Source organism: Mixophyes fleayi, chromosome 1, assembly GCF_038048845.1.
Source record: "Mixophyes fleayi isolate aMixFle1 chromosome 1, aMixFle1.hap1, whole genome shotgun sequence".
Classification (NCBI taxonomy): Eukaryota; Metazoa; Chordata; class Amphibia; order Anura; family Limnodynastidae; genus Mixophyes; species Mixophyes fleayi.
The window spans coordinates 223,358,173-223,384,830 of record NC_134402.1 but is presented as its reverse complement, the minus strand read 5'-3'; the positions used below and the strand labels follow the sequence as shown (position 1 = coordinate 223,384,830).

Sequence of the window (26,658 nt, the reverse complement as noted above, 5' to 3'; positions counted from 1 at the left end):
TTCTCTCATCTACATCCCAGCACCTGCAATCTACACCCCCAACACCTTCATCATCAATATCCCCAGAAGCAACAATTGACAGGTAAACAATCCTTTGCAAGAGGAAGCAAGTATGAAACCTGTCCATGTCACCCAGTTGCAAAGTGGATCACAGACGCCCTGGGTACTATGCTAGTATTAGATCTGCGTCCAATGTCCACTATTAATACAGTTGGTTTAAGACATTTAATTGAGGTGTTCTGTCCCTGTTAGCAAATGTCATCACTATACCATTTTAATAGAAAAGCTATTACTCACCTGTATTGGAAGGTTCCTTAAAATTTAATTATTGGGCTACAAAATGGCATTCTACCCACTGTACACTTAACCACATATATGTGGACAAGCGTAACTTGGCAATCTAAAGATTATATGACTGTGACAGCCCACTGGGTTGGTCATTGGCCTTCACCAGCAGGGACAGCAGCAGAATGTACCCAAGTACGTCACATTTTTCAGAAGTAGGCTACTCTGTGTATCAGCGGCTTCACTAAGAGGCATACAGCTGACAATCTGTTACAAAAACTAAGGGATTTCATTGAAACATTGCTAATCCTTCTTGGACTCTCCTGAGGATATGTCATTTCTGATAACGACACCAATATTGTTCAAGCATTACAGTGGGGTGGAATTCCATCACATTACCTGTTTTGCTCACACAATCAACTTGGTGTTACAGAACTTTTAAAAAATTAAATGCAGGAGATGCTGTTTGTGTCCCGAAAAATTTAGGGTCAATTTCTGGTTTCTACAACAGCATGTAGTAGAATGCAGCAGCTGCAAGAAGACTAGCATTTGAGGGAAATGTACTTTAGTCCAGCGAAGTAGTCACCTGTGAAGAGAGTGCAGACACAGTTAGCTTGAGTCAAGTGATTGCCTTAATAATACACTTTGACAAGGAGCTACAGAAATTTAACGTATGAAATAAAACAAAGTAAATGTGCTAACTATATTTTAATTGTAGATTAAATACTTAATTTGCTTCCCCAGGATCCAAGAGCTATCAACATCTTGTAATGACGTCTTCTCCTTCAGTTTCTGTGGCAACTCCCTTTCCCAAGACACCCAGTAGTGATGCAGATGAGTCCGCACAACATATTGATATTTGCTCTGCTGTAAAAGAATTGGCCAAAAATTGTGACAGCTCTGGCTTAAAATGAACTACTAATTCCATTTGGAAGGCCATTATCGGCAATTACATCATAGTACACAGACTTCTATGATGGTGGATTCCAGTGGGTAGATTTAGACCAAGACTCTCAGCCCTATTATTTCTATTTCAGCAATTACAATTAGCAATGGAGCAATGGAGCTCTTCTCTTTGGGTGTTACCTATATAACGCAGTAGAATTTGCCTGCAAATTCTACAGACAAGCTTGCTTGTCTTCCTCTTCATCAATGACTCTTAGCAATTGAGCACTCGTCTTTGGGTGTATATTACACCCAAACCTTATTAGTGCAAATTAGGAAAAATACAGTTTAATCCCTGCTAGGCCCTCCACCATCCTTTGCATGTTAATAGTAGAATTGGTTGGAGTTATGGGCAAGGTCACAAATTTTTTGGTCAAATCTTTCAAACCAACCCAGATGTCAAACTGTTGCGGTCTGCCACCTGCGTCATCCCTGCTTGTGTTTGGAAAGTGCAAATTGGTGCCAGAACCTCACGTGCCAGAACTGCTTCCACTGGTGCCACACTGCCGCCACTGGTGCAGGACTTACACAATCAACCGCATCCTCATCAGTGCCCTCATCAGCTACCCAAATCTCCCCCTCATTCTCTTCTAATTCTAAAGTGTCATCCTCACTTGGTGTATCACCGGCTACACTCGGGCTGTTCAGGCACACATCATCAGAAATGCTGAAAGGGGTTTTCTTTATGGGTATATCAGAATCGTCACGATTACACATACCCTCCTCAGGGATTAGTGTCATTTCTGATTCTGAGCATACATTTTCCTCTATTGCCTTACTGTTTTCTTGCAGCTCGGCTTTCACACGTAACAGTAGTTGTGCACCACTTTTGGACTCCAAATTACTTGGTTTTGCTTGCTCAAGAGTGACCTTACAAGAAGAAGGCTCAGTAACATTTTTAGATCTGGCAGTAATAGAGAAAGGCGAAGGCCTCATTCTTTCTTTGCCACTGCATGTGTAGAATGGCATGTTGCCAATTTTTTTTTTCTCGCCATTTTACTTTTCATCAGTTACAGCTCTTTTTCTCTTTAACACGGTTACATTTTTTTTTTGTTTGTTTTTACCCTGACTAAAAAAGACTATGTGCTTTTACATAGGCTTTAACAGATGACGTACAGGGAAGACTACCATCAGGACTGGTGCCAGCACCTGCTTGCTGATCCTGCTCATATGTGGACTGCTTTGAATCCACGTTAATGAGGCCAAAGCACTTGTAGTGCAAAATATTAACTAGATAGTGCTGCTAGATAATACTTTCTGCAGCCAGAAAATATTTGCTGTAGGAGGGAATATGACACCCCAAACAGTTGGTAATGTTTGCAAAAATGCATCCTCAATCCTCCTCTCTTCCTGCTATAACAATTGCTAGAAGAATTGCTAGAATAATGTATAGAATAATTGCTCTGTCCCTGCTCTAATGTTGCCTGCGACCTAACCCTTCTCTCTCCCTCTGTCAAATGGAGCTGGATTGCTGTGTAGGCGGGTATTTATGGATTTCAAATATTGCGAGAACCAAGCTCCAAGATCCGACGACGTAACAATGACGTTTTGCCTTGATTTCGATTCTGAATTGGTGGCAGAGTACTTGGATAGGTGAAGTTCGGGCGGGTACTGTTCTCGGGGAACCAAGCCCGCCCATCTCTAGTTTAAGGACCAAAAATAAAACGTGTCTTGCTACTGCCAGCTGCTTTCTGTCTTGCATCTCACTGCTCTTGAAATTTTATCCCAAAATCAACAAATCTCTAGTTTAAGGACCAAAAATAAAACGTGTCTTGCTACTGCCAGCTGCTTTCTGTCTTGCATCTCACTGCTCTTGAAATTTTATCCCAAAATCAACAAAAAAAATAATAATCCGCAACAATCATCTGTATCTATAAGTTAAGTCTCATCCATGTTTACCATAATTGCAGCCAATGCATATAAAGTAAAAAAATATATAAATCACTTACTGAAAATAGAAATATTAGTGAACAAGTATGCAAGGTGCATTACACTGATACTTACACAATGACATTTTTTTAAATAATGTTCTGTCTCTACAGTGGATGAATACTAAGGGCTAATTGGTAAATGGATCTACTTAAGCGTAAATATGGCCTAAAAGAGTAAAGAGGAGGTCGCCGTGAGCTAGTAAACTACCATAAACATTAAAGGTCTGTATACATTTTTGTTTTTATTCCTTTTTCCCCTATCTACAACCACCTTGTTTTGCCATGCATTCTGTTCTGATCTGTACAACTCTTCCTTATATCTTTTGTTACTCCATACAACCTCTCCCTATAACTTCCTCTATTGTTCCCCTCTCACATACACACAAAAAGTCTTTACACACAGACACATGACACGCACACAATGCTCTGGGAGGGGACAGGATGCTGCTGTGGTCCCAGCACTGACAGGGTTAACACCCTTTACCTCTTCCTGTCTGTCAGTTTTGGGACAGCAATCATCCAATCAAGAAACTGCTTGACGTCACATGGCATATGACAGCAGTAGTGTTGGGCACACAGCACCACCTTTCTGAGCACCCCTAGAATCTGCCCCCCAGGTGGGGTTGCAGGGGTGAGCGCAACATCAATTCTGGTAAGGTGTACATTAGAGGTGGTACCGCCCAGAACATAAAGGACAGGAAAGACCCACTACTCAGGATGTTTTCAAGAAAGAAGCGGGAGCTGATGAAAACTCCGTCCTTATCAAAGAAAAGCAGAGCAGGAAGCCCAGCACCACAAAGCGTAAGTCTCCCTGTACCCTACACTTATCATCACACAGTCACTTAAACAGCATATTTTCCTATTTCCACAATACAAATACATAGCATGGTTTGCACTATACTACAGTTCCTGGCTTGTGTCTATATAATTACATAGTCTATATACCCATTTTCTATATTGACTGTGTATAGTATGTAGTTTTCCAACACACATACATTATAGAGCCTTTATACTGTATTCACATTCCACTGCACCCAAGATAACAGAATGATTGTACACATACTGCCCACTGGTTCAACAGACATTACGTCATCATCATAACTAATTCCATTATTGCCAATGAATCATATATTCACATGATTCTATACCCATTTCTATTATACATCTCCAACATATTTTATAGCTCTGCAAAGGGAAAGCACATTTACAAAACCTTTACATAAAATGCAACAAAACATAAGTAATGAGAGTCTATACCCAATTACTTTTGCACAGTGTAAATGTCACAGCACTTAGCTTAACTAATTGTGGCTTCACACGTAGTCTACTAGTCTCTTGATCTTCACAGGTAGAGGATTTTAGTCATCACAATGCAGTGGGCGCTATGTAACATGCTCCTTTAAAATCCCAATTATTAGATGTTGGTGCACTGCAATTCATTATGTGCAGTCCCCAGTACACTAAATAACATTAAGAAATATTATGTGTCCTCGTATTGCACTGACCTGTTCCAAGGAATCCTGTCAGCTGCTTCAGTTGTTTTCATATACAGATAGAATAGTTTCAGAGTAATGTTTTTCCAGCAACCTCGAGTCACTTGTTACCTCTTATACTGCACTGAGTGGCTGATAAAATTGGATGTGTTATTGCACAGCAGCTAATAACATTCCCTGGCAAAATGAAGATTAGGGTCACAAAGTGTAGAAACCAGTGACATAGGGGTGGCATGGCTGTCAAGTCTGTTATAAAATGTTAAAGGAGCAACACTTTGCATTTTATGCAAGTGTATGGTAGTGTATAAAAGAAAAGATCTTATGCTGAGAAACTTTTTATCAGGGTACATATCACATGTAAATTGTCAAAGAACTCAGAAGTTTATATTATGGTAGTACTGCACAGACTAAGAGCCAGTCCTCCTGCATGTGGATTTAACAGATAAAGGGCTTACCCACAAGAAACTGCTGCACAGCTGTTATGCAGGTAGCATAGGGGAGATCACTGGGGTTTGCTTTGGAGACTGGGTAAATTGAAAAGACATGGTGATGGGGGATGTCTTTTTGAAAATACTGTACTTTTTTTGTGGCAGAATGCAATGTATTGTGCATTTATTGTTCAACAATAGCTGGAGTCTTTCACTGAAGACCAGGCTGTGTATAAGAGAGGACACACTTTGTGCTGGTAGCATCACTGTTTGTTAAACAGAGACATCTTCTGCCAATAAACATGTAATTAACAGTTTGGCATATTAACCCAGATAGTGTTTTAGACTAAACTGTAATATGGAAAGTCAGTTAAATATTGGAATAATGCTTAAAAAGCACACGTTCATATTTACATGTAGAGACTGAAAATGAGAAGTAAACAGTTAAGTAAAATTGACTTTTATCTTGTACACAGAACTGTATTTTTCCATAATTACTTTTTTTATTGATGGTGGTTGCTGTCATATTGAGTTCTGAATTAAAGAAAAATAAATGCCATATATTAAGCAAAAATTAAAAAAGAGCTAAAGTTGAGCTACTTTTTGTATCTGTTTATGCACATTTTTAAAAACTATTTTACTTTGCAAATTACTACATTTGGCAACATTGCTAACTTGCAATTTATGTAGATTGTGATATTGTAGTTACAGCCTATTTCAGCCTCATTCACATCTCTCAAAGTGTGATATTCACCAACCTTGTCATTGAAATAAATGATTGGCTGCACAGAGAGATGCACGTATGAAGGCTGGAAATATGGGACTATCACGCTTGCTTGGCATTAATATACAATAATATTTCTTTTATTTTAGAGTGATGTCTCTTTATATATGCTACAGAATAAGAATGCAGAGACAGTGTGAAACTGAAAGTTTTCAGTTCTTGTCACACAACATGTTATTTTGTTACATACAAACAGAAATGGTTTGATAATGAAATTAAGGGACAGTGAATATGCCTGGATATTGTGTGGCGTGAATGAAAAGCACCTTTTGGGGTTTTTGTTGGGTTTTTTTTAAAAAAAAGGTAATTGATACCGTATTGTCGCTACGGAGGGTGTCCCATTATAATAGAACATGATATTAATTCTGCTCCAACATTATCTTATTTCTTTAGGAGGTCCTTCGAAAGGATGCGAGTGAGTGCCACAGTGAAGTGACCCCTAGCCAACCACTGACTATCAACCCTGTCTCCACTGGAACTCTGAAGAGACCCACAAGTTTAAGTCGTCATGCCAGTGCTGCAGGAATCCCCCTTTCTTCTCCTAGAAGCAAAGCCAGCAAACCAACAGGAGCTCCAAGCCCTCCTGAAAGTGGGGAAGGACCCTTCATCGAGGTAGAGGACATCTCACAGCTTCTAGGAGATGTAGCAAGATTTGCAGAACGTCTGGAAAAACTTCGAGATGTGGTACTGACAGAGGGTACGTATCTATAATATAAATGTCTAGTGGCGTGTGTTAGTCTGTCTGTGTGTGGGAAAAAAAAAAAAACAAGCTGCAGCGCCACCTGCTGGGCAGAGTTATACACTGACCTATATATTTCCTGAAGGAGAAGTGACGGGAGTGGTTGGTGGTTGCCGGGGGTGACAGTGGGGAGTTTTTAACACCTTAAGTAGCTTGATTTGACTAGAAAGCATGAGTATCATGCACGGGTTAACTGACCTACTAAATTCTTAGTGTGTGTGGAAAAAAAACCTCAAAAAGGGCTGAAATTTGGTATACTGACATTATTGACGAGTTGAGGGGTCAAACTCATTTTCGTGAGGTAATTTTACCTCATGAACACACATGTGTACAGTGGCGGATCCAGGGGGGTGCAATCGGGGCAATCGCCCCCCCCCCCTAGCAGGGGTTTGCTGCCGACGGCTGCACAGTATGTGCAGGTCCGTTTGGCAGTGACAGTGTGCTGCCCGGCTGCTCTGATTGTGTTTTAAACACACTGTCCCTGCCGAGTGGACCTGCACATACTGTGCAGCCCCCCGGCAGCCTCAGAAGTCGAAAAGGGGGCGGGGCCTAAATCGCCCCACCCTAACATCGCCCCGGGGAACAAACATTTTCTAGATCCGCCCCTGCATGTGTAGCGGCGTGTGTTAGTGTGTGTGTGTCTGTGGAAAAAACTATTTTCTCAGAAAGGGCTCATCCGAATGACCTGAAATTTGGTATACTGACATTATTTGACAAAAAAATGCATGAGTATCATGCACGGGTTAACTTGTGTCTTATATGGTGTGAGAAGTGAAGGAGGGGAAAAAACGGGATAACCAAAAAAAAAGTATTATATTTGACATGTTTATCATGTAAATACAGCATACTGGGTAAATAAACTTTGGGTGGAGGATAGACAAGGGCTTAACTAACATAGGTTCAAGTACGAGTTATTCACCCTTGGCCAGTTCACGGGGGCCCTTAAAACAAATTGCTATGGGGCCCACAAATGTGTAAGTACATCCCCGAGGAGAGACTAATTATACATCCTCAGTGGATGCTAGGGGAGATTAAATTGCAGTAAATTGTTGGAATAAATGATAAGCTAATGCTGTCTGTAGTAATCCCTTTTATACTGAAAGGCAGGTATGTGATCTGTTCTTCTTTTACTGCTTTTTTTATTCTAAAATATTCACTGACTTTCTAATCATGAATTTTTGGCAAATAAAAATTAGATTAGTAATAAAAATGGTGAAATTGTTGGACTGTCATTAACTGATGTGAGGAAAATTTAAAGGATTGAAAACTAAACATTTTGTGTTAAGGGTGTTAAATGAGCAACAAATTAAAATTAAAAAACAAAATTACACTTAGCTTATATAAGCCCTTCACATTGTCTGCAATGGTCCTATAGTGCCGTGCTCTGTATCAAAAAGGCCGAGTGGGTGTCAATGCTCTTAGACACCCACTTGACCTGGTGAGCGATATAAGTACAGAGAGGAGAGAATCATTACAGGTATTGGGGGTCTGAAGAGTGGTGTATACAAGGTAAATTTGGTGTTCCATTTTAATATTGTCCATTTATCCCGATCTAATAGTAGCTTTTTAATTTTGGGTAGATTTAGCTAGTAACTCAGAGAAATATGGTTTTAAGTGAAGAGTTACTGAATTGTGTATGGTATAATTGTGTCTTATATTCTGTGACTGGACTGGCCTTTGGGGTGATGTGTGATGGGACCCAGCATTTTTTTTATAATTTGTGTTATGCTTGAGAGATGAGTACTAAGTTGCTTTTGTTTTTCTTATATGCATACCTCCCAACATTAATTCCGGTCCAAATAGGGACACATTGTTTGCACCATCATAAAGCAGTCCTCTCAAATCGGGACTGTCCTGCTTAAATCGAGTCACTGGAGAGGTATAATGTATGACATGTCTTAATGATAATTGTTTTACTATTATGGGAGTTATAGCAAACAGGGGAAATTAATTATTTATTAGAAAAAGGTGCAGTGAGTGAGATAGAGGCAAGACTACAGGTAGGTTCTGTGGAAAAATAGTACGGCAGTGGATAGGGGCCAGACATAGGGTACAACGGTTTTGTTGCAACTGACTTAGTTGGTGGTAATCCACTCCCTCTGTTAATTTCTCCCTTACCCTTTGCTCTGTCCTTCTGATACTAATCTATTCTATGTAACCTCTTAATCTAGACCTATTAGTATGAAGAATTCTAAATTACAGATGTCCAGTGCTGGAAACAGACATATCAGGATATTTGTATGTCCAAGTCCTGCACTTGAAAGGGAAATGCCCACTTTGTGTGTTCTCTGATGACAGTGTGAATTGTCATTGTATCTAATAATAGCACAGAAGGCAGAAGAGTAACAGGACAAGTGTGCCACACTGATAAAAGCAGTGGTACTCTTGAGGATTATTTCATTCTCCATAGTATTAGCATCCGCTGTGTGATTTAGGTGGTTGAATGTGTCCCACAGGACCGTAGACTAGACCAGTGATTGCTAACCTTTTCAGCTTGGTGTGTCAAAAATCGTAAAAAAGTGTAGCCTTCCTCGGGTCGCGTGTCATTTCAAGAAAATATATATATATATATATTTGTCATTGGGCTACAGGGTGAAACCAGATACTGGCCACAAGCAATCTTATGTAGTGTTTTTATTAATAGACCAAATACTCCATTTCTGGTGAGCCTGCAGGGTATACTTTTTTAATCCTATAATACAATATTTATATATAATCACACAGCTCTGCATACCCTGCAGGCTCACCAGAAATTGAGTCTTTTGTCTATTAATAAAAACACTACATACGATTGATTGTGGCAGGATCTGAAGCTATTTTACAATTTAATATTTGATATATTAAGTGCAAGCCCTACCGTGCCCCAGGGAAGCCAGCCTTTGATGCCGGGAGATATGCAAGGGAGGAGCTGCTGCGACCGCGCTTGCGCAGCAGCTCCATTTCGCCGATGGGGAGTTGTACAGCAGCCGCGGCACTGTCAAAGAAGCGTCCGCGGCGGTGCTGTATAGAAAAAATATTTGCTATGTTTAAAACAAGCAGTTTGACTGACTCGCCTGGCGTGTCAGTCAAACTTAGTTATTAAAGTACTATCCCCATATATCAAATATGGAAGCCTTATCACAAATGTCAAGTATAAAAATAAAAAGGCGATTGAACTTATACAGGTGAGTGGAATGGAGTTTTGCAGGCCTGAGCTTTAGCTGCTGTTGTTGCTTTGATGATGTGTTAAATTAGCTTTTTGTCTTAAACTTACACCTATCACTGGGATAAGTGCAAAAACCATGCTTGGGGGACTGGGGCATGCGTGGAAGTGAAAATGTAGTGATAGATTCAAGTTATATTATAACTACCATTTTCTAATTGCTTCAAATAGACCTGCATAAAACAAAATAGTTTATTCAATCAATAAAAAAAAATGCATTCCTCCCTGTCTGATAACATCCTGAAATATGATTAATAGGAAGTCTTTGCTGGTGATACACTGACAGACATAAGTGCATACAAGTTAAATTTAACTTTAAAAAAACTAATGTTTTTTAGTTTAGGGGCAAAGCGAAAAAAATCAGACTTATTATCTTTTAATAAATCATTGCCATTGTACTGTATAGGTATAACTTGTTTGGGAAGGTTTTAATTGCCACTGTAGTACTCAACCACGGTACCACAAGATTAATCCATGCCTTCAATTCATCTTCATTTTGAGAAATCAGAAAACAACATTTAAGTGCCAAATGGAAAAACTGAAATCATGTGTAGCTATAATATTCACAGTGATGTGAGATATTTTATAGCTGCGGCTTGTCATGATTAGTGATGTTTGTTTTTTTTTATAACTTTTTATTAGAAACATCTTTTTCCCATAGAAAATGCATTACAGAATCTCGAGAGGTTAAACAGAAATAGATAACACGTGTTTACATACAGATTAGTGATGTTTTTATTGTGGTTTTTAAATCATTTTCTCTGGGAGACTGATTGGTAAAGCTTCTGTCTTAACAGTATTGAGCTTGTAATAGGAAGCTTTTCCCCAAGGAATCTAGTATGACATGTAAGGCAGGTATTGAAGTCTCATAGGGTCGGATACAGTCAATTGTTCCTCAGCGACAATGAGTTAGAGCTTATGTTCTGAATCTTTAAACTTTTATCCTGAAACTTCTCTACACAATCCAAAATTCTCTGCTAGGGCTCCATAGTAAGTGTGACTATCAGGGGGCGAAGATGTGCCATTGGAAATTTTGAAACTGGATAACAAAAAATCTGAAGAATCCTGCAAAAGGGTTAGTGTATACAATGAGAATAAACTCTAATATATGCCACAACAACCTGAAATGGGACAGCATCCGGTTCATATAGCCCTTGTGAAGGTAATTGAAGGCTTTTTCAACATCTAGACAACAAGAGTAATAAGGCTATTACAATATTGTGGACTCTTCTGGTGTTATCTGACTTGCCGATCAAGTACAAAGTCGATATGGTATGGGTGCACTAGGGATTGAAGAATGATGTTAAGCCTATTCCAAATTAATTTTAGAATAGATTTTCAGATTTGTGTTTAATAAAGTAATGGGACAGTAGGAATGGTAGTCCTAACAATGAGTAAGGTTTTATCTGGTTTAAGGATTTTGATAATTCGAGCTTTCAACATTTATGGTGACACCTTTGTTTGAAAGAGGCCCCTTAGAAGTTATTGTCTGGTGACCATGTGTAATCACCAGACAGTTACACCCTACACTATTGAAGTCCAGGGATGGAGTAGTAGGGCAGAGAACTCCCCCATCCTGGCTTCAATATACAGGGGTATGTTCATTTGAAAATGAGGAGTCCCTGTCAAATGGTGAGCCCCATAGTTAGTGTTTGACCATCACCAGATAATAACACCATATACTGCAGGAAACATTTAGCAGCCCAGTGATGGGGGGGAGGTGTTGTAATGACCAGATCTTCCTCATCCTCCAAGAAACTATGGGACCCTTCATTTGAAAGAGGATAGTCCCCTTAGCATACTTAGCAATTATTGTTTGGTGATCACCAGGCAATACCACTCCATACTATAGATACTTTAAGCTTTCCAGGTATGTGGGTGGGGTTAAAATAACCAGATATCCCCCATTCTGGTTCAAATATACTCAGTAGTCTCTTCATTTGATACAGTAGGTTTTCTATTCTGGTATGCTTTGTTGGGCTACCCATATTATTCCTACAGATTTTATGCATTTCATTCAAGACGGTGCAAACTAGCAAAAAAATGCATTATCATTTTCAAGTGTAGAATTTATTATGAAAACATATTGTAGATTCTTGATTTTTTTCCATTTTGAAAAGGTGTACTGATGCTAAAACAAAACCTACTAAAAATTTCTTGGTAATGTTTAGAAAAAAATACCCACATTTGCTTTTAATTCACTTTCTTGCATTTTCAATAAAAAAACAAGAACAATTTATTTTGGAGGCAGCAAAGCGCCTTTTGAACTTGTACCATGGTCGTTTGGGTAACTTTCAGTTTTCTAGTTTATGCAATACAGATTTTATTCAGAGCTACCAAGACAGTGTTCGTGTTCTCTTGCTTCTTTTGTCTCTCCATAGGAGTTTTTTTTCAACCTGAATTACAGTGCTTCTTACTACAGCTTTATGGGTGCACCAAAATGTGAGTGCATAGGGTCTTAAGTGGATTTGGAATGTAAAAAAAAACATGGGCAAACAAAGTTTTTTATTTTCTGAAACCTATAGATTGCTTGATAACTATGTCCAGCCTTTCATTAGGGAGCATATTGTATTTTTTAATACCTTGGTCTGGAGCAAATTTAAAATCTCCTAATATAAAGAGCACTGCCTAAGTGTCTGGATGTATGCAAAGAGTTTCCAAAACAATGGTAACTGTTTTATATACAAGATAATCTCCCAACTTCACTACCAAAATTATATATCTGCTATTTCTTTCATGTGAACCGTAGAGGTTGTAAATGAGAATGTAGCTTTAAAGAGGAGGGTAAATACATTATGTTTTAATGGACCGTTAGACACCATAGACGAACTAGGGCTGGTGTGTGCTTGTTTGGGGAACTAATTCCCCTGGCATTCATAGGTGGAAAAATAGACATTATAAAATCTCCCAGTTGAATCCCAGTATAAAGCTTCGGGTGCTTCTACAAGAATATTCAGAATATATTTGACATAAAATAGTTAGATAATGTAGTGATTGGATAACCAGTCAAAGGAACAACTTAAATAGACCTTATGAGAGGCCTAGTAACTTTGTCCCATAAAGGGTTCGGTAACAATAAGTGGATGGGGAGAGAAAATGGTTCAATATACCCAACATTAAATCCACAAACTATATATAAAGATACAAGAAAAACATAACAAACATTCAGTGCAAAGAAATAAAAAAAAAATTAACATGTTTCACAAATATAATGTACCATTCTGGAAACAGCAGCAAAAACAAGCAAGAGGGCCTCACATACCCTACAGTACACTCAAGTGAGGGCCATTAATCCTGGAAATTTTGCATTATATTAATACCCAGCAAGTCCCAGACAAGTTCAAGGCCCAATCCAGGAATCAGAGTTATTTTCAGTGATGCTACAGAGGGCATGCTTGAACTTTATTTCAGAGGATCACTGTAATCCAATATCTGCCCAGTTATTATACAGAGGAGTAAGTGTTTGACTAGGTGCTGTGTCCAGCTGATATTCCATTCTCTTAAGTCTTTCAGGCCTGATTCTGGCGTTAGGGACCTGGAAGTAGGTCAGTCTCACAGCACCAAAAGTAGTGAACCCCCAATCTACATTTTTCCAGCTCTCATGAAAGCTGTGTTCGACTCAGAGAAATAGCCTTATCTTTGCCAGGGACTTTGTGAACAGGTCTGGGAATATTTGGATATCCTTTAGAGCAGTGCTCTGCAACCTTTTCTCACCCTCGGGACACACAAGTCCTTCCCAGAATACCGCGACACACCAAAAGCAAAAATATACAAATAAAAGAGGGAATTACAAAGTGCATACAGACAGAGGTTAAATGGTTGAACATTAAGAGAACAGTGTAGCAAAATATGTATGTATTTTAGCAAGTATTCTATTGAAACACTCCTTAATGCTCCAGCAGACTAGGCATGGTTCTTCAATTGACCTTTTAAATATCTTCCTATTGTTACATAGATACATTACTTAGTGTAAATTCTCTTAGGAGATGATAGGTGGTTTTTTTTGCGTGGCATTGAAAAGTGCTGTGTGCACAACATTTTATTTAAACGTTTGACATACCTTCATAGGTCAGGAAGAAACCCCTGAAAGATTGGATGTGATTGGTTTTCCAGTAGGGGTGTGATTGCTACATGAATCAAATCCTGTTGGAAGCTTGGCTGCAGCATCTTATGTTGCACGTGTTACACCTCTTATAAATAGATTGTGTGTGAACTCTCTGGGATACTGGGCATGGGCGACTTTCAAATTGAAAATGTGTCAGGAACAGTTTGTAACACTGATCCTTCAATCAGAGGAGGGGAGCAGTAGAGAGAGGTACGAGTGAGGAGGTGAGGAGCAGGAAGGTGAGGGATGATCCAGCACGGCACAGCTAGTAAGGTGGCTGGATCCTGGGAAGGAGCCATCCACCAAGAGGTGGCTAATCCGCCCCTGGGCCCCTTTTTCTCCACGTTCCTTGGTGCCTTGCAATGGCAGCACCGCCAGTAGTTCTGCCAGTGGCACTGCGGCACACTTTGCAACATCTCGTGGCACACCTGTGTGCAACGGGGCACTGCTTTAGAGGGCTATTTGGGCCTGAGGCCTGCCTTGCCACCTTAAGGATCCAATCTTAAATATGATAAAAATGAAGTCTCAGCAGTATATCACAAGAAGAAAGGGAAGAGGAAGATTCTGTGAGATGTATGAGTCTCATTAGCCTGTGAAATTGATCTATAATTGTATGATTGGGTCATCAGCAGGCTTCTGAATAAAGCCGTGGCATGTGTTTCCAACTCTGAGTTTGGCACATATCAGGGACCCCTTGCAGACTCAGATTGTTGCAATTTGGCCTGTTTTCAAGGTCTGTCAATTGTGCTTCCGATGCCTCATGATAAGCTTTCGGATCATTGTGTGAAGAAAATAATTATTCCATCTTGTTTCTATATGTTCAGTGTGATCACCCTATTCTGCAATTCCTTCACTGTATGCTTAACTGATAATTTAACCACTTTCAGGGTTGTTAACATGGTTTGCATTGCCCTTTCCATTGTTCTTTCCATGAGCAGACCCTCTGGGTCAGGAGGTTCTGGCTGGGGGGGAGCTAGGATTTTGTTCTTCATTCTGGTGGATCACCAAATTGAGAGGCCCGACCCTTGCCGAGTGTGGTCCTAAGAATGTCAGTGGTGGAACTAATGGCTTTCAGCTTCTTTGGACCCATAGTGGTATAATTGTAGTTTTTAATCTGGAAATACAAAGTTTGCAAGGTTTGGGGTGTTGTATATACTGTCAAAGAGTGAATATCGCTGAACTCAACAAACTTGCAACTATCTCCACAGGCAGCTAGGGTCATCCCTGAATAAAACTAATTACAATATAAAGCTATTAATACACATACCAATCTTGAGAGAAATCAGCTATAAAAGTGTGTGTTGTCCCTCTCTTCCTCCCCTACTCTGACTTACCTGCTGCAGGGGCGCACACAGGATTTTTAAATGGGGGGGTTGCCCCCACCCAAAAAAAACCCAGAGAGAGCTGCTGCCATGCGGCCGCGCAAGCGCAGCAGCTCCTTTTTTTAGCGGCACTGCTCTGAACAGCTTTGACAGCGCCGTGGCTGAAGCGTCCGCAGCGGTGCTGTACTGTACTACAATACAGCACCGCCACGGACGCTTTTTTGACAGCGCCGCGGCTGCTGTATAGTACAGTGCTGATGTGTAGGGCGCTGTTCTTCGAGAAGGGGAGGGGTTTCTAGAGAGCCAGAAATCCCCCCTGTGTGCGCCACTGTGCCATAGGAGTTATTTAAATTTGTTGTCTGTGAATATAGAAGTTCCTTTGGCATTAATATCATGTGATTATTCAGCACCAATGTACTGAATACTGCCAGCTTGATGATGTCATAGAATGTTTCTCAGTGAGCATATTCTTGCCAATACATGAGCTGTTCAAACTGTAATTAAAACTACTAAATAAATATAGCTGCTCAGAAGCCCACATACTGCATACTGGCATGTAAAATGTGAATGTAGAAGAAACTATACATCTTTAAGGCTAGTTATCCACTGGTATTAGGAAAACGCCAGTGATACCGCATGTGAATTTTGATTGCGTCTGACAACGTGTTGCAGGGGTAACCAATGCTTGCACTTGCAGCTTGGGGCATGTCAATGTTGAAGGCTCCGTTGCCCACCCCTGTGTTTACTGGCAGTGAATGCGAGTAAATAGAGCAGACATCACACAAGTGATGGCAAAAACGCTCCTGACCACCTGTGTAAGTAGATATGGGGTCATTGGCACCAATAGGCTCCATTCCCAGACCCACTTTCATGCTTTTACTAGTGTTAAAAAAATACACATATTTTTCAATTATGCATCTATGTTTTTGATACATGAACATTTCTGCACTGTAACATGCTACCAATGAACATTTTACAACTAATATTTAGTTTTCGTGATTGTTTCAGTTAGTAGCAAAGATAAATTCACACCGTAGGTATAAAAAATTTGCACACGTATATCTGCAAATCTACCAGCCACAACAACTAGTGGGCCCAAAATGTTTTGTATGTTTTTAGTGTTGTGGTTATTTTTCATATCTATATGTAAAATAACAAATGTGACATTTAGTTAATTGATTGGATAGAAAACCACATGTTAAAGTATGAAAAGAGCAATATGCTGTGTTGGAAAAAAGGACAGTTGAATGTGCTGACCCTGTGAATATATGAATGTGCATTTAAAATCCAAAGGGGACAATGAAACTTTTGGACAGGAAATAATATTGTAAGGTGCTGTAAAATAACAACCAATAACACACTTGCTTTCATTTCCTAAGCTCCTACTAAAAAATGACAGCTATAATCATGGTTGTTAAGGGATTACAATGCATTTTTCATAAATGTTTCATTTTTCTCCATTTGGATTTGGTTTTCATGAACTCAGAATACCTCAAAACTAGATGATAAAAATTGGGTTTATTTATGAAAACTGGTCCAAAGGAAAAAGTTTTTGTTTCTTAAATTGTGTAAGGAATGTAATAAAACATGCAAAAAGGAAATTAGATTGGCTAAATTAGAAAATGAAAGGCACGTTGCAAAAGAAAGTAAGACAAACCCCAAAAAGTTTTTTAAGTATATAAATGGCAAAAGGATTAAAAAAGATAATATAGGACCACTAAGAAGTGAGATGGGTGAATTGATAAATGATACTAAGGAAAAAGCAGAGATATTAAACACGTTCTTTTCTTCAGTATTTACCAGAGAGGAACAAATGGCAGGAGTAATACATAAAAATGGAAATGAAACCATGCCATTAATTAATACTTGGTTGTCAGAGGAAGAAGTCCAAAAGCGACTGAAGAATATTAAGATAAATAAAGCTCCAGGTCCAGATGGCATACACCCAAGGGTCCTTATGGAATTAAACTCGGAAATAGCTAGACCGCTATTCTTAATTTTCAGAGATTCAATCTCATCAGGCTCAGTACCAAGGGATTGGCGAATAGCAGATGTGGTGCCGTTGTTTAAAAAGGGGACGAGATCACAACCAGAGAATTATAGACCTGTAAGCCTGACATCAATAGTGGGGAAACTACTGGAAGGTATTTTAAGGGACAGTATTCAGGATTACTTGGTACGCAATAAAATTATTAGTGGGAATCAACATGGATTTGTGAGGGATAGGTCATGTCAAACTAATCTAATTAGTTTCTACGAGGAAGTTAGTGGGAACTTAGACCAGGGCAGGACAGTAGATGTGGTCTACTTAGATTTTGCAAAGGCCTTTGATACAGTGCCACACAAGAGGTTGGTTTACAAAATAAGGGAACTGGGTCTAGAAATCAAAATTTGTACTTGGATCGAAAACTGGTTAGAGAATAGGGAACAGAGAGTTGTGATAAATGGAACATTTTCTAATTGGTCAAAGGTCTTAAGTGGAGTTCCTCAAGGTTCCGTGCTGGGACCACTCCTTTTTAATATATTTATTAATGACCTTGGTGATGGTTTAGAGAGTAAAGTTTCTATTTTTGCAGATGACACTAAACTCTGTAAGGTAATAAAATCAGAGCAAGATGTAGCTTCTCTACAGAGGGACTTAAATAAACTGGAGGATTGGGCGGCTAAATGGAATATGAGGTTTAACACAGATAAATGTAAGGTTATGCATTCAGGGTTCAAAAACAAGAACGCAATCTATAAATTAAATGGAATTAATTTGGGAGAATCTATAATGGAAAAGGATTTGGGAGTGCTCGTAGACAGTAGACTTAGCAATAGTGCTCAATGTCAAGCAGCAGCTGCAAGGGCAAACAAAGTATTGGCATGCATAAAAAGGGGCATAGATGCAAGGGAAGACAGTGTAATTTTGCCACTGTATAAATCATTGGTAAGACCTCATCTTGAATATGCAGTACAGTTCTGGGCACCACTCTATAAAAAAGATAATTTGGAACTAGAAAGGGTTCAGAGAAGGGCGACAAAATTGATAAAGGGTATGGAGTCATTAAGTTATGAGGAAAGGTTAGCCAGTTTAGGCATGTTTACTTTAGAAAAGAGGCGCCTAAGGGGAGATATGATTACTATGTACAAATACATTAGGGGTCAATACAGAGAGCTTTCATGGGAACTTTTTACCCCAAGGACCATACACAGGACACGTGGTCATCCCCTAAGGTTAGAGGAGAGGAAATTTCACAACCAGCAAAGGAAGGGGTTCTTTACAGTAAGGGCAGTCAAGATATGGAATTCATTGCCAGGGAAGGTTGTGATGGCAGATTCAATAGATATGTTTAAGAAAGGGTTAGACAAATTTTTAGCGGAAAGGTGTATCCAGGGATACGACCGTTAATTTAAAATAAAGGATAGTAGTGGATATAGGGTAAAAATTGGATTGCAATATTGAGTCTGGGGGGATTTTCAAAATTGAAACAGATAAGCGGTTGCCTACTCTGGATTAATTTCAAATATAAGTGCAGGATCGCAGGAGATCCAAAATAGGTTGAACTTGATGGACTGGTGTCTTTTTTCAACCTCATCAACTATGTTACTATGTTACTATGTTACTATGTAAACTGAACTACAAAAAGTACATCTAGAATTTCATATGAATGGACCGGGAGCATAGGTCTCCCTACATAAGGGTAATAGTTAACTACAGATTCCAGGCTCCCTTTGCTGTTTGGAAGTGTCATGAATAAATTTTAATTTAACTTGGCAGGAGTTCAAGAATCACATCCACTATATAGGTCAAAACAAATAGTACCATGCATTAAATCAATCCTATGAACCATGGCAATTATTAAAGACCCTCATTTCCAGGGATAATTCTTTAAAAACTGTATATGCAAGAGAAATTTGGTGGACATGCGTTGTGTCTAAATGTTTGATTATTTATGTGTCTCTGTTTATATTGTAAAGCTGCAGGAGAAACTGCCTGCTGTGTACTCTAGATACACGTGCTCTGGTTATTACATATTTGGAGGTCTGTCAAATCAGACCACACACAAAATGCATTATTGAGCACCTTGTGGTGAATTTCCGCAGCCCAGCTAGTAGGCAGCAGCATGACACTGAGAGGTGAAGACTTGGAGATGGGCAAGCTAGTTGTGCAGGGTGGAGGGCTGGGGGGGGGGGGGGGGGCAGCTTCCTGAGGAAGACAGATTCTCATCTGACTCGTTTCCTGTTTACTCAATTTCCAACTGACTGGGGAGGGGAGCGATGCTTTGCATGTTTCTGACTGGGTTTAAGTGACATGTTCTTGTTCTTTGGAATTGAGTAACCTTTTTTATGTTTCTTCTGGTCCACAGAGAGTTAATGTGTGTGTCTCCAATACTCACCAATGATCACATGTCTTGCAGTGGCATGGTATTGTATCAACAAGAGCTGGACATGTGATTTTTTGCAATAGTCATGGTTGTAAGCTTTCAACACGCACTCTACAGTCTTACTGATGCTTTACTTAGACATTAGTTAAAAGTGGCTTAGTTTGAGATTGTTAATCACCAAATACCTTTTGCTGACAGGAAGTGGTTAAAAGAATCTAGAATCATAAAAGCTCATTCCAACAATGCATAATCTCAAAGCACATTTGCTCTTTTGTGAGGTCACATGCCTATTTTTGCACAAAGGGGAGAGCCTGAATTTCCAGGCCATGATAGCATGATCTGGAGGTCTGATAATGTTTACACCAACATGAAACAAATAGTTTTAATTCATGATGATATTATTTAAATTAGGTAAATGGGTGGACTTTACCTTGCTTAGTATGAGGGTGACCAGAATATTTCTCCCTGGAAAAGGTCTTTTCTACCAACTTGTCCCATTATAGACATTTAATGGGATGTATTTTTGCACCTTCTAGTTCATCGTCAACATATATATATATATATATATATATATATATATATATATATAGTGCCAGCAAATTCCGTAGCGCTGTACAACTGGGAGCAAACACATTAATAAAACAATACTGGGTGATACAGAGAGGTAACATAATTTGCACATAAGTTGGAATGTACATTACTAGACTAGTACTTCAGCCGGTGTTATAAAAGCTTTCAAACACACAAATGCCACACATGTAATAAATACAGTCCCATTGTCCCCTGCGCGCATTATTAATTGAAGCCATAAATGAGGCTAAACCGAGCAGTACTTTAGAAGAAGGACATAAGAAGTTTAAATTAATAAAGGGGGTGATCCTAGAGTGCTAGCAGCTTGGACAGTGAAGTGACCATTCCATCTTTCCACTGCATACATTTTTAGGTTCATCTGCAAAACTAGGTGCAAGTAAGTGTGCACCTTAAAAAGTAGGTGTACTTGCACAAATAAATAAGTGCACACATTTTGGGATTAGTAAATTACCCTTAGAGTCATATATTGCACATTTTAAGCAGACAGAGGTGGTAAACACTGCACATCGTCATTAAACCTAATCAAAATACTGTTCTGCTGAATTTTAAATGGACCACTTCTATCATACTTGTCTAATTTTTGGACCCTTCCGGGAGGTCCTGGAGGGGGTGATCCAAAGACAAGTGTGTGGAGTTTGACCAATCAATTTGTGCCAGCATGACACTGCCCCCAGCTGTGCTACAGCCTCTTCGCCGTATGACATGATCACACAATGTGGTTGCAGCCTTTACGATGCAAATCTCGTCATTTGGACCCGCTGGGCATGGCCTTATGGCAGGAATCACATCATCAAAGATCCGCCTCTATAGAAAAGGAAATGCGGGTTCCAGGAATGTGGTCTACTCTCCTGGGAGTTCAGGGGGATTACCCGAAATTCGTAACTCTCCTGGACTACTTGTTTACTCTCAAAGAGAGTAAGATTGCTCTATGCAAATGTGTAAATGTACAATCAAAGTCCACCCTCCTACCACCCTAGAACCACCCATTTTGTTATAAAATAAAGTTTTAGATTTTTATCCTAAAATACTACTCAGTCTATCCTCATTTATTGTTTAAATAATCATGAAAGTGAGGGGACATGAGGACTGTGTGTGTATTATAGGTGACAAGTTTGTATGTGTATTAGATTGCTCAGATTGCTAAATACACACAGTGGGGGTGTATGTGGTTGTATGCCATACCGCCGCTTCTACTGCCTTTTTTAGTAAAATTATCAAATCACATTCCCATTACATTTTTATACTATCACTTCTAAATTTCCATACCACCACTTCTAAATATCTACTTCGACCACTGTTTCCATTGGAAAAACGGAGGTGCAAAATAGGTCCCAGTAAAAGTATATGATAAGACGCAAAAGCTGTCTACTCTGAACTTTAGCTAAATTCAAGTCCTTTTGCAGAGTGAAAATTTCCATATGCTCCTCCACACAGCATGGAACGTCCCTAAAATGTGACTATTTCAATAATCACGCTCCTGTTTAAGCACTGCTGCGTAAAATGAGTGTACCTACTCCGTAATTTGCAAGGGCAGCACGTTGGCTTAGTGGTTAGCACTTCTGCCTCACATCACTGGGGTCATGAGTTCAATTCACGACCATAGCCTTATATGTGTGCGGAGTTTGTATGTTCTCCCCGTATTTGCGTGGGTTTCCTCTAGGTCTAGGTGCTCTGGTTTCCTCTCACACCCGAAAACCATATTATTACGTTAATTTGCTGCTCTTAAACTGACCTTAGTCTTTTTCGGTGTATATGTTAGGGAATTGAAACTGTTGACTGTAAGCAGGGACAGATTGATATGTACAGTGTTGCGGAATTAGTGGTGCTATATAAATAGATGATGATGAAGGAATGCTCTCTTCCCAACTCCTCATATCTGCCAGTGCAAACTTCTGTAAATGCTGTCATCTTAGTCTGCAAACCTATGCAACTTGGTTGGGATGTAAGTGGAACCAAAGCTGATTTTGCACTGTGTAGCTGGTAGCTGACTAATTAAGCTTCATAAATTGAATCACAAGTATTGTGTTTTGATTCAGAACATTCAGAATATATCTCTGTGCTCTACAGGAAGAAGAGAGCTATAGCACTTCATATTTTCTCTTGATGGGGTACTCATTTAAATCTCATCTATTCAGTCTCTCTTCTGGTGTTTATTACTCATGGTTCAGTTTCTTTTAAGTGACATAGACTGTATTTGCTTGGTGCCCTCTCATAAAGAACTACTCCACCCAACAGAAACTTCTTGCAGAAACCACCCCCTCCCTCGATTAGTCTGATTGTGGAGGGGACCTGTGGCCATGAACCCTGCTGTTTAAGAGATACCGTTATACACTAAAATAAGTTTGTATGTAATTGACATTCATTTGACATTCATCTACATTGTAATTGACACTTATTTACGTTTGAGTTTATTGGACATCTCCCCTCAAATACACATAAGAAATGTGTCTAAATTCACTTTTGTTCTTTTCTCATGTGGTTTATATACACTCCAACATTATAAACCTTTAAGCATCAGTGTGAGTTAATAACTAATTCTACTTTTAATCCACTTTCAGCCCTAAAGCTTTATATTTAGCCTGTATTTTGGGAGATTTGCACAGGCACACCATTGGCAGTCACTCCCTTTCCCCATATTAAACCCAATTCACATTTTGATAGCTAAACACAATTGTTTGCTTTGCCCCCCACACACACAATAATGTCTGGGCAAATTATTTGAGAACAACCAGACTGCAGGATCAGATCTGCATGTGTGGCCAAGTAATGATTGACGTTTTTTTTCTAAAAAACAAAATAAACAAAAAAAACCTTATGGAAAATCTGCTACGTGGCTAGTGGCTGGGGCCAATAAGGCCAATTAGACAGCTAGGCAACAAAATTAGTGGTATTTACAGATATTATTGCATATCTTGCCAGACCCATTTACAAGGTACTTACGCTACCTCATTACTTAGAAAGTTTTCCCCACATCCCAAGTCAGTGACTTGAGGAATACTTAAACTGCCCTGTAAACATGCATGCTTTAGATGATTTTTATTTACTTTTAACTGTTTGCATATAAGGCTATTTAAGGTTATTTTAGGTAATCTTACCAAAGTACTGGTGATAGATTGTTTTTGGTCTTGGTATATGAGACATTGAGTTGGTTACTTTAAGAGAGAGCTGAATGATAGATTCCCAATCAGTAAAAGGGGAGTGGGGGAAGGCCTGTAAACATCACTTTGCTAATTTGTGTTCTTCTGTTTCCGTTCCCTAAGTGACACTAATCTTTAACTTTGCTTACCACAAACTATTGGTGTAGACTGTTTAGCCATTATAAGACAAAGACAATGACATTATAAGACAATGTGGTACACTTATACAATGTAACAATGAGGTATCTTGGGCCCACCAGAGGAAATGATGGTGAGACACAACATTTGAAATAAAAAAGTGCAGTACAATTAAATTAACCTTTGTTCCCTTTCCACGCTGCTCATGCATGTCGTTATTTGCAACAATTTTAAACTAGTAAAAATAATAGATGCATGGCATTTAATGATAGGATATGTGCAATTATTAACAAGGATCTCCACTTTGTGCATGTGGGGCTGGCACATGTAGTGGAGCCTTGTTTGTTGTTTCATTTCCCCAGTGATAAGTATTTTAATTCTTAAGAATTATCACAGTGGAAATGAAAGCTGAAATTGGGCTACACTGTGTTCTAGCTGGCCCCTGTACATGCTCAGAAGAGCATCACCGGCCCCTCATCACTGCGAGAGCGTTTAAAGGATGCATCAAAGAAAAGCCAAAGGGTATTAGATCCCACTATATAGAACTATTCAAATTTATCAGAGTTTATTCTTTCTAAATATTGATTTATCCACTACTATCTGTATGCTGTTTTTATTGTTTTGTGTATTTGTTTTTTTTTTGGTCCTTATTTCTTATGTGGCAGCACTTCCTACATCACTTTTTTAATGTTAATGTTTATCAGTTTATTTATACCATCGGTGGAGTGTTTTTCAATTCTCGGTGGGGCACTGTAGAAAGAGAAACACCTTTTTTGTTTATTGTTTTCTACATTTTGCTGTATTTGATGATCTGAGTACAGTATTGTCTTTGCCCATACTTGTAAGTTTACCATATACATGGTCACTTCTAGTGCATACTTTCTCTGTCTTTCATCTTTTTACAGTTCTAGAATCCTCCATGTAACATAACTTGTTGGAGCTACAGCACCACCATGTAAATGGATAAAATCACTCCTGGCTGTCAGATGGGGAAGTGTGTGGGAGCCTGCAAATATTGCAGTTAGAAATATTGAGGGTAATGATTCAGGATCAGTGATATTAGGTACACCTGTACACCTGCTCATTAATGCAAATATCTAATCAGTAAATCATGTGGCAGCAATTCAAAGAAAAGCACATAGACATGGGCAAGAGGTTCAGTTGGGGAGGAAATGTAATCTAAGTGACTTTGACTGTGGAATGATTGTTGGTGCCAGACTTGGTGGTTTGAGTATCTCAGTAACTGCAGATCTCCTGGGATTATCATACATAACAGTCTCTAGCGTTTACAGAGAATGGTGCACAAAACAAAAAACATACGTAGAGCGGCATTTCTGTGGGTGAAAATGCCTTGTTAATGATATAGGTCAGAGGAGAATGGCCAGACTGGTTCAAGCTGACAGGAAGGTGAAGGTAACTCAAATATGCATTACAATAGTGGTATGCAGAAGAGCATCTCTGAACACACATGTCAAGTCTTAAAGTGGATGGACTACAGCAGCAGAACACCACACTGTGTTCCATTCATGTCAGTTATGAACAGAAACTGCGGTTACAGGTTCTCAAAACTGGACAGTTGAAGATTGAAAAATTTTTGCCATGTATGATGAATCGCGATTTATGCTGTGACATGCAGATGTAGGGTCAGTATTTGGTATAAACAACATAGATCCATCCTGCCTTGTGTAAATGGTGGTGGAGGAAGGGTGTAGGGAATATTTTCTTGACACACATGAGGACCCTTAGTACTAAATGAGAATTGTTTAAATGCCAGAACCTAACTGAGTATTGTTGCTGAGAATGTGCATCCTTTTATGGTCTCAGTCAGCCCATCTTGTAAAGGCCACTTCTAGAGGGATAACTCGATTTCTGACAAAGCACACGTCCTCTCAAACTGGTTCCACAAACATGATATTGAGTTCAGTGTTCTCCAGGTATCTCCACAGTCACCCGATCTCAATCCAATAAAACACCTTTGGTATGTGGTGGATTGAGAGATTTGCAGCATGAATGTGTAGTCGACAAATCTGCTGCAAATGCGTCAGTCATTTAGTGGTGGGAACTCAGGCCAAGCATTTGGCTTTATTGTTTTGTGTTTTGTTTTTTTTCTTCCATTGAATTACAAAACCTGACGACTTTCCCATTAGAGAATACTGATGATAGGAGATTTGATTTGATTTTAAAGCGGTGAGTATCTTTTATTCAATTAAACTTATATTTTACATGATGTGTCTTATGTGAACATTTTACAACAATAATTGGCAGTAGTTCCAGGCAAAAACATCTGGTGATTCAACCTCTGAGTTCCCTCTGCTGAAAGTGCACACCAACCTTGTCTTGTGAGGTCTGGCAAGCATGCACTTCTATTGAACTGGGGGATACTTTGGGAGTGAAAAAGTGTGTAGTTTTCACTTGGGCAAACAGTTCCACACTAAATTGAATCACCACCATCAATGTAGTGAGAAGTAAATGTAGTACAATAAACTAGAGAATCCCGATGGTGGTAACCACCTTAAATTAATGTAATGACTAAATTACTTTATTAACAGAATTCAATAACTTTTTTATACACTACATAACATGTATAAATTTTAACATCGGTAGTATTGTGGGGCCCAGTACAAATCTAACAGACAGGGACCCCCTCCTTCCTTCTTTTACATCACCCTCATTTTTAAATTATGCTCTACCCAACATTTGCCTCCCTCCCCCATTTACTACAGTCACCCTCCTTCCCCCCATGCCCTGTTCCATCTAACCCCTGTAGCTCCTCTCTATTGACAGCGCTGTGACGTTATTAATTACATGACATCAGCGATGCTGCAATCACTATATTAAAGTAACTAAATAATTTCTTTATACACTCCAATATGTGTATAACTTCTTCCATCGAAGTTACATTGCTGGCAAGATGCCCTGATATATGTGGCTGTAAATAACTGTAACAGTTTTCCAGACCACCCGGCAGGTCACATGTTCCAGAACAACCAGCAAATGCACAGCTGTATTGCCAACTGTCACATTTTCCAGAGGACAATGGTAATGCTTTGTTGTAAATGGTGGGCGGATGTTTTGCGACATAACTTCGACGTGATGCAACTGATTACGCCAATGCAAATCTACAGATCAAGACCTTTAATTTGGTATATGATGTGCCCTGCTTTGACAACGGCATTATAAAAATAAGTCAC

At 39.2% G+C, this 26,658-nt stretch overlaps 1 protein-coding gene across 1 annotated transcript in view; it reads left to right on the top strand.

Annotated features, from left to right (window-relative positions):
* Positions 1-3,678: 3,678 nt before the first annotated feature.
* Positions 3,679-26,658, top strand: part of ARHGAP45 (Rho GTPase activating protein 45) — a 67,790-nt gene continuing 44,810 nt past the window's right edge. The window contains exons 1-2 of the mRNA XM_075205913.1: positions 3,679-3,962; positions 6,260-6,563. Of these exons, the coding sequence (XP_075062014.1) occupies positions 3,879-3,962; positions 6,260-6,563 (388 nt within the window). The 5' untranslated portion in view covers positions 3,679-3,878. The remainder of the gene's footprint in view (positions 3,963-6,259; positions 6,564-26,658) is intronic.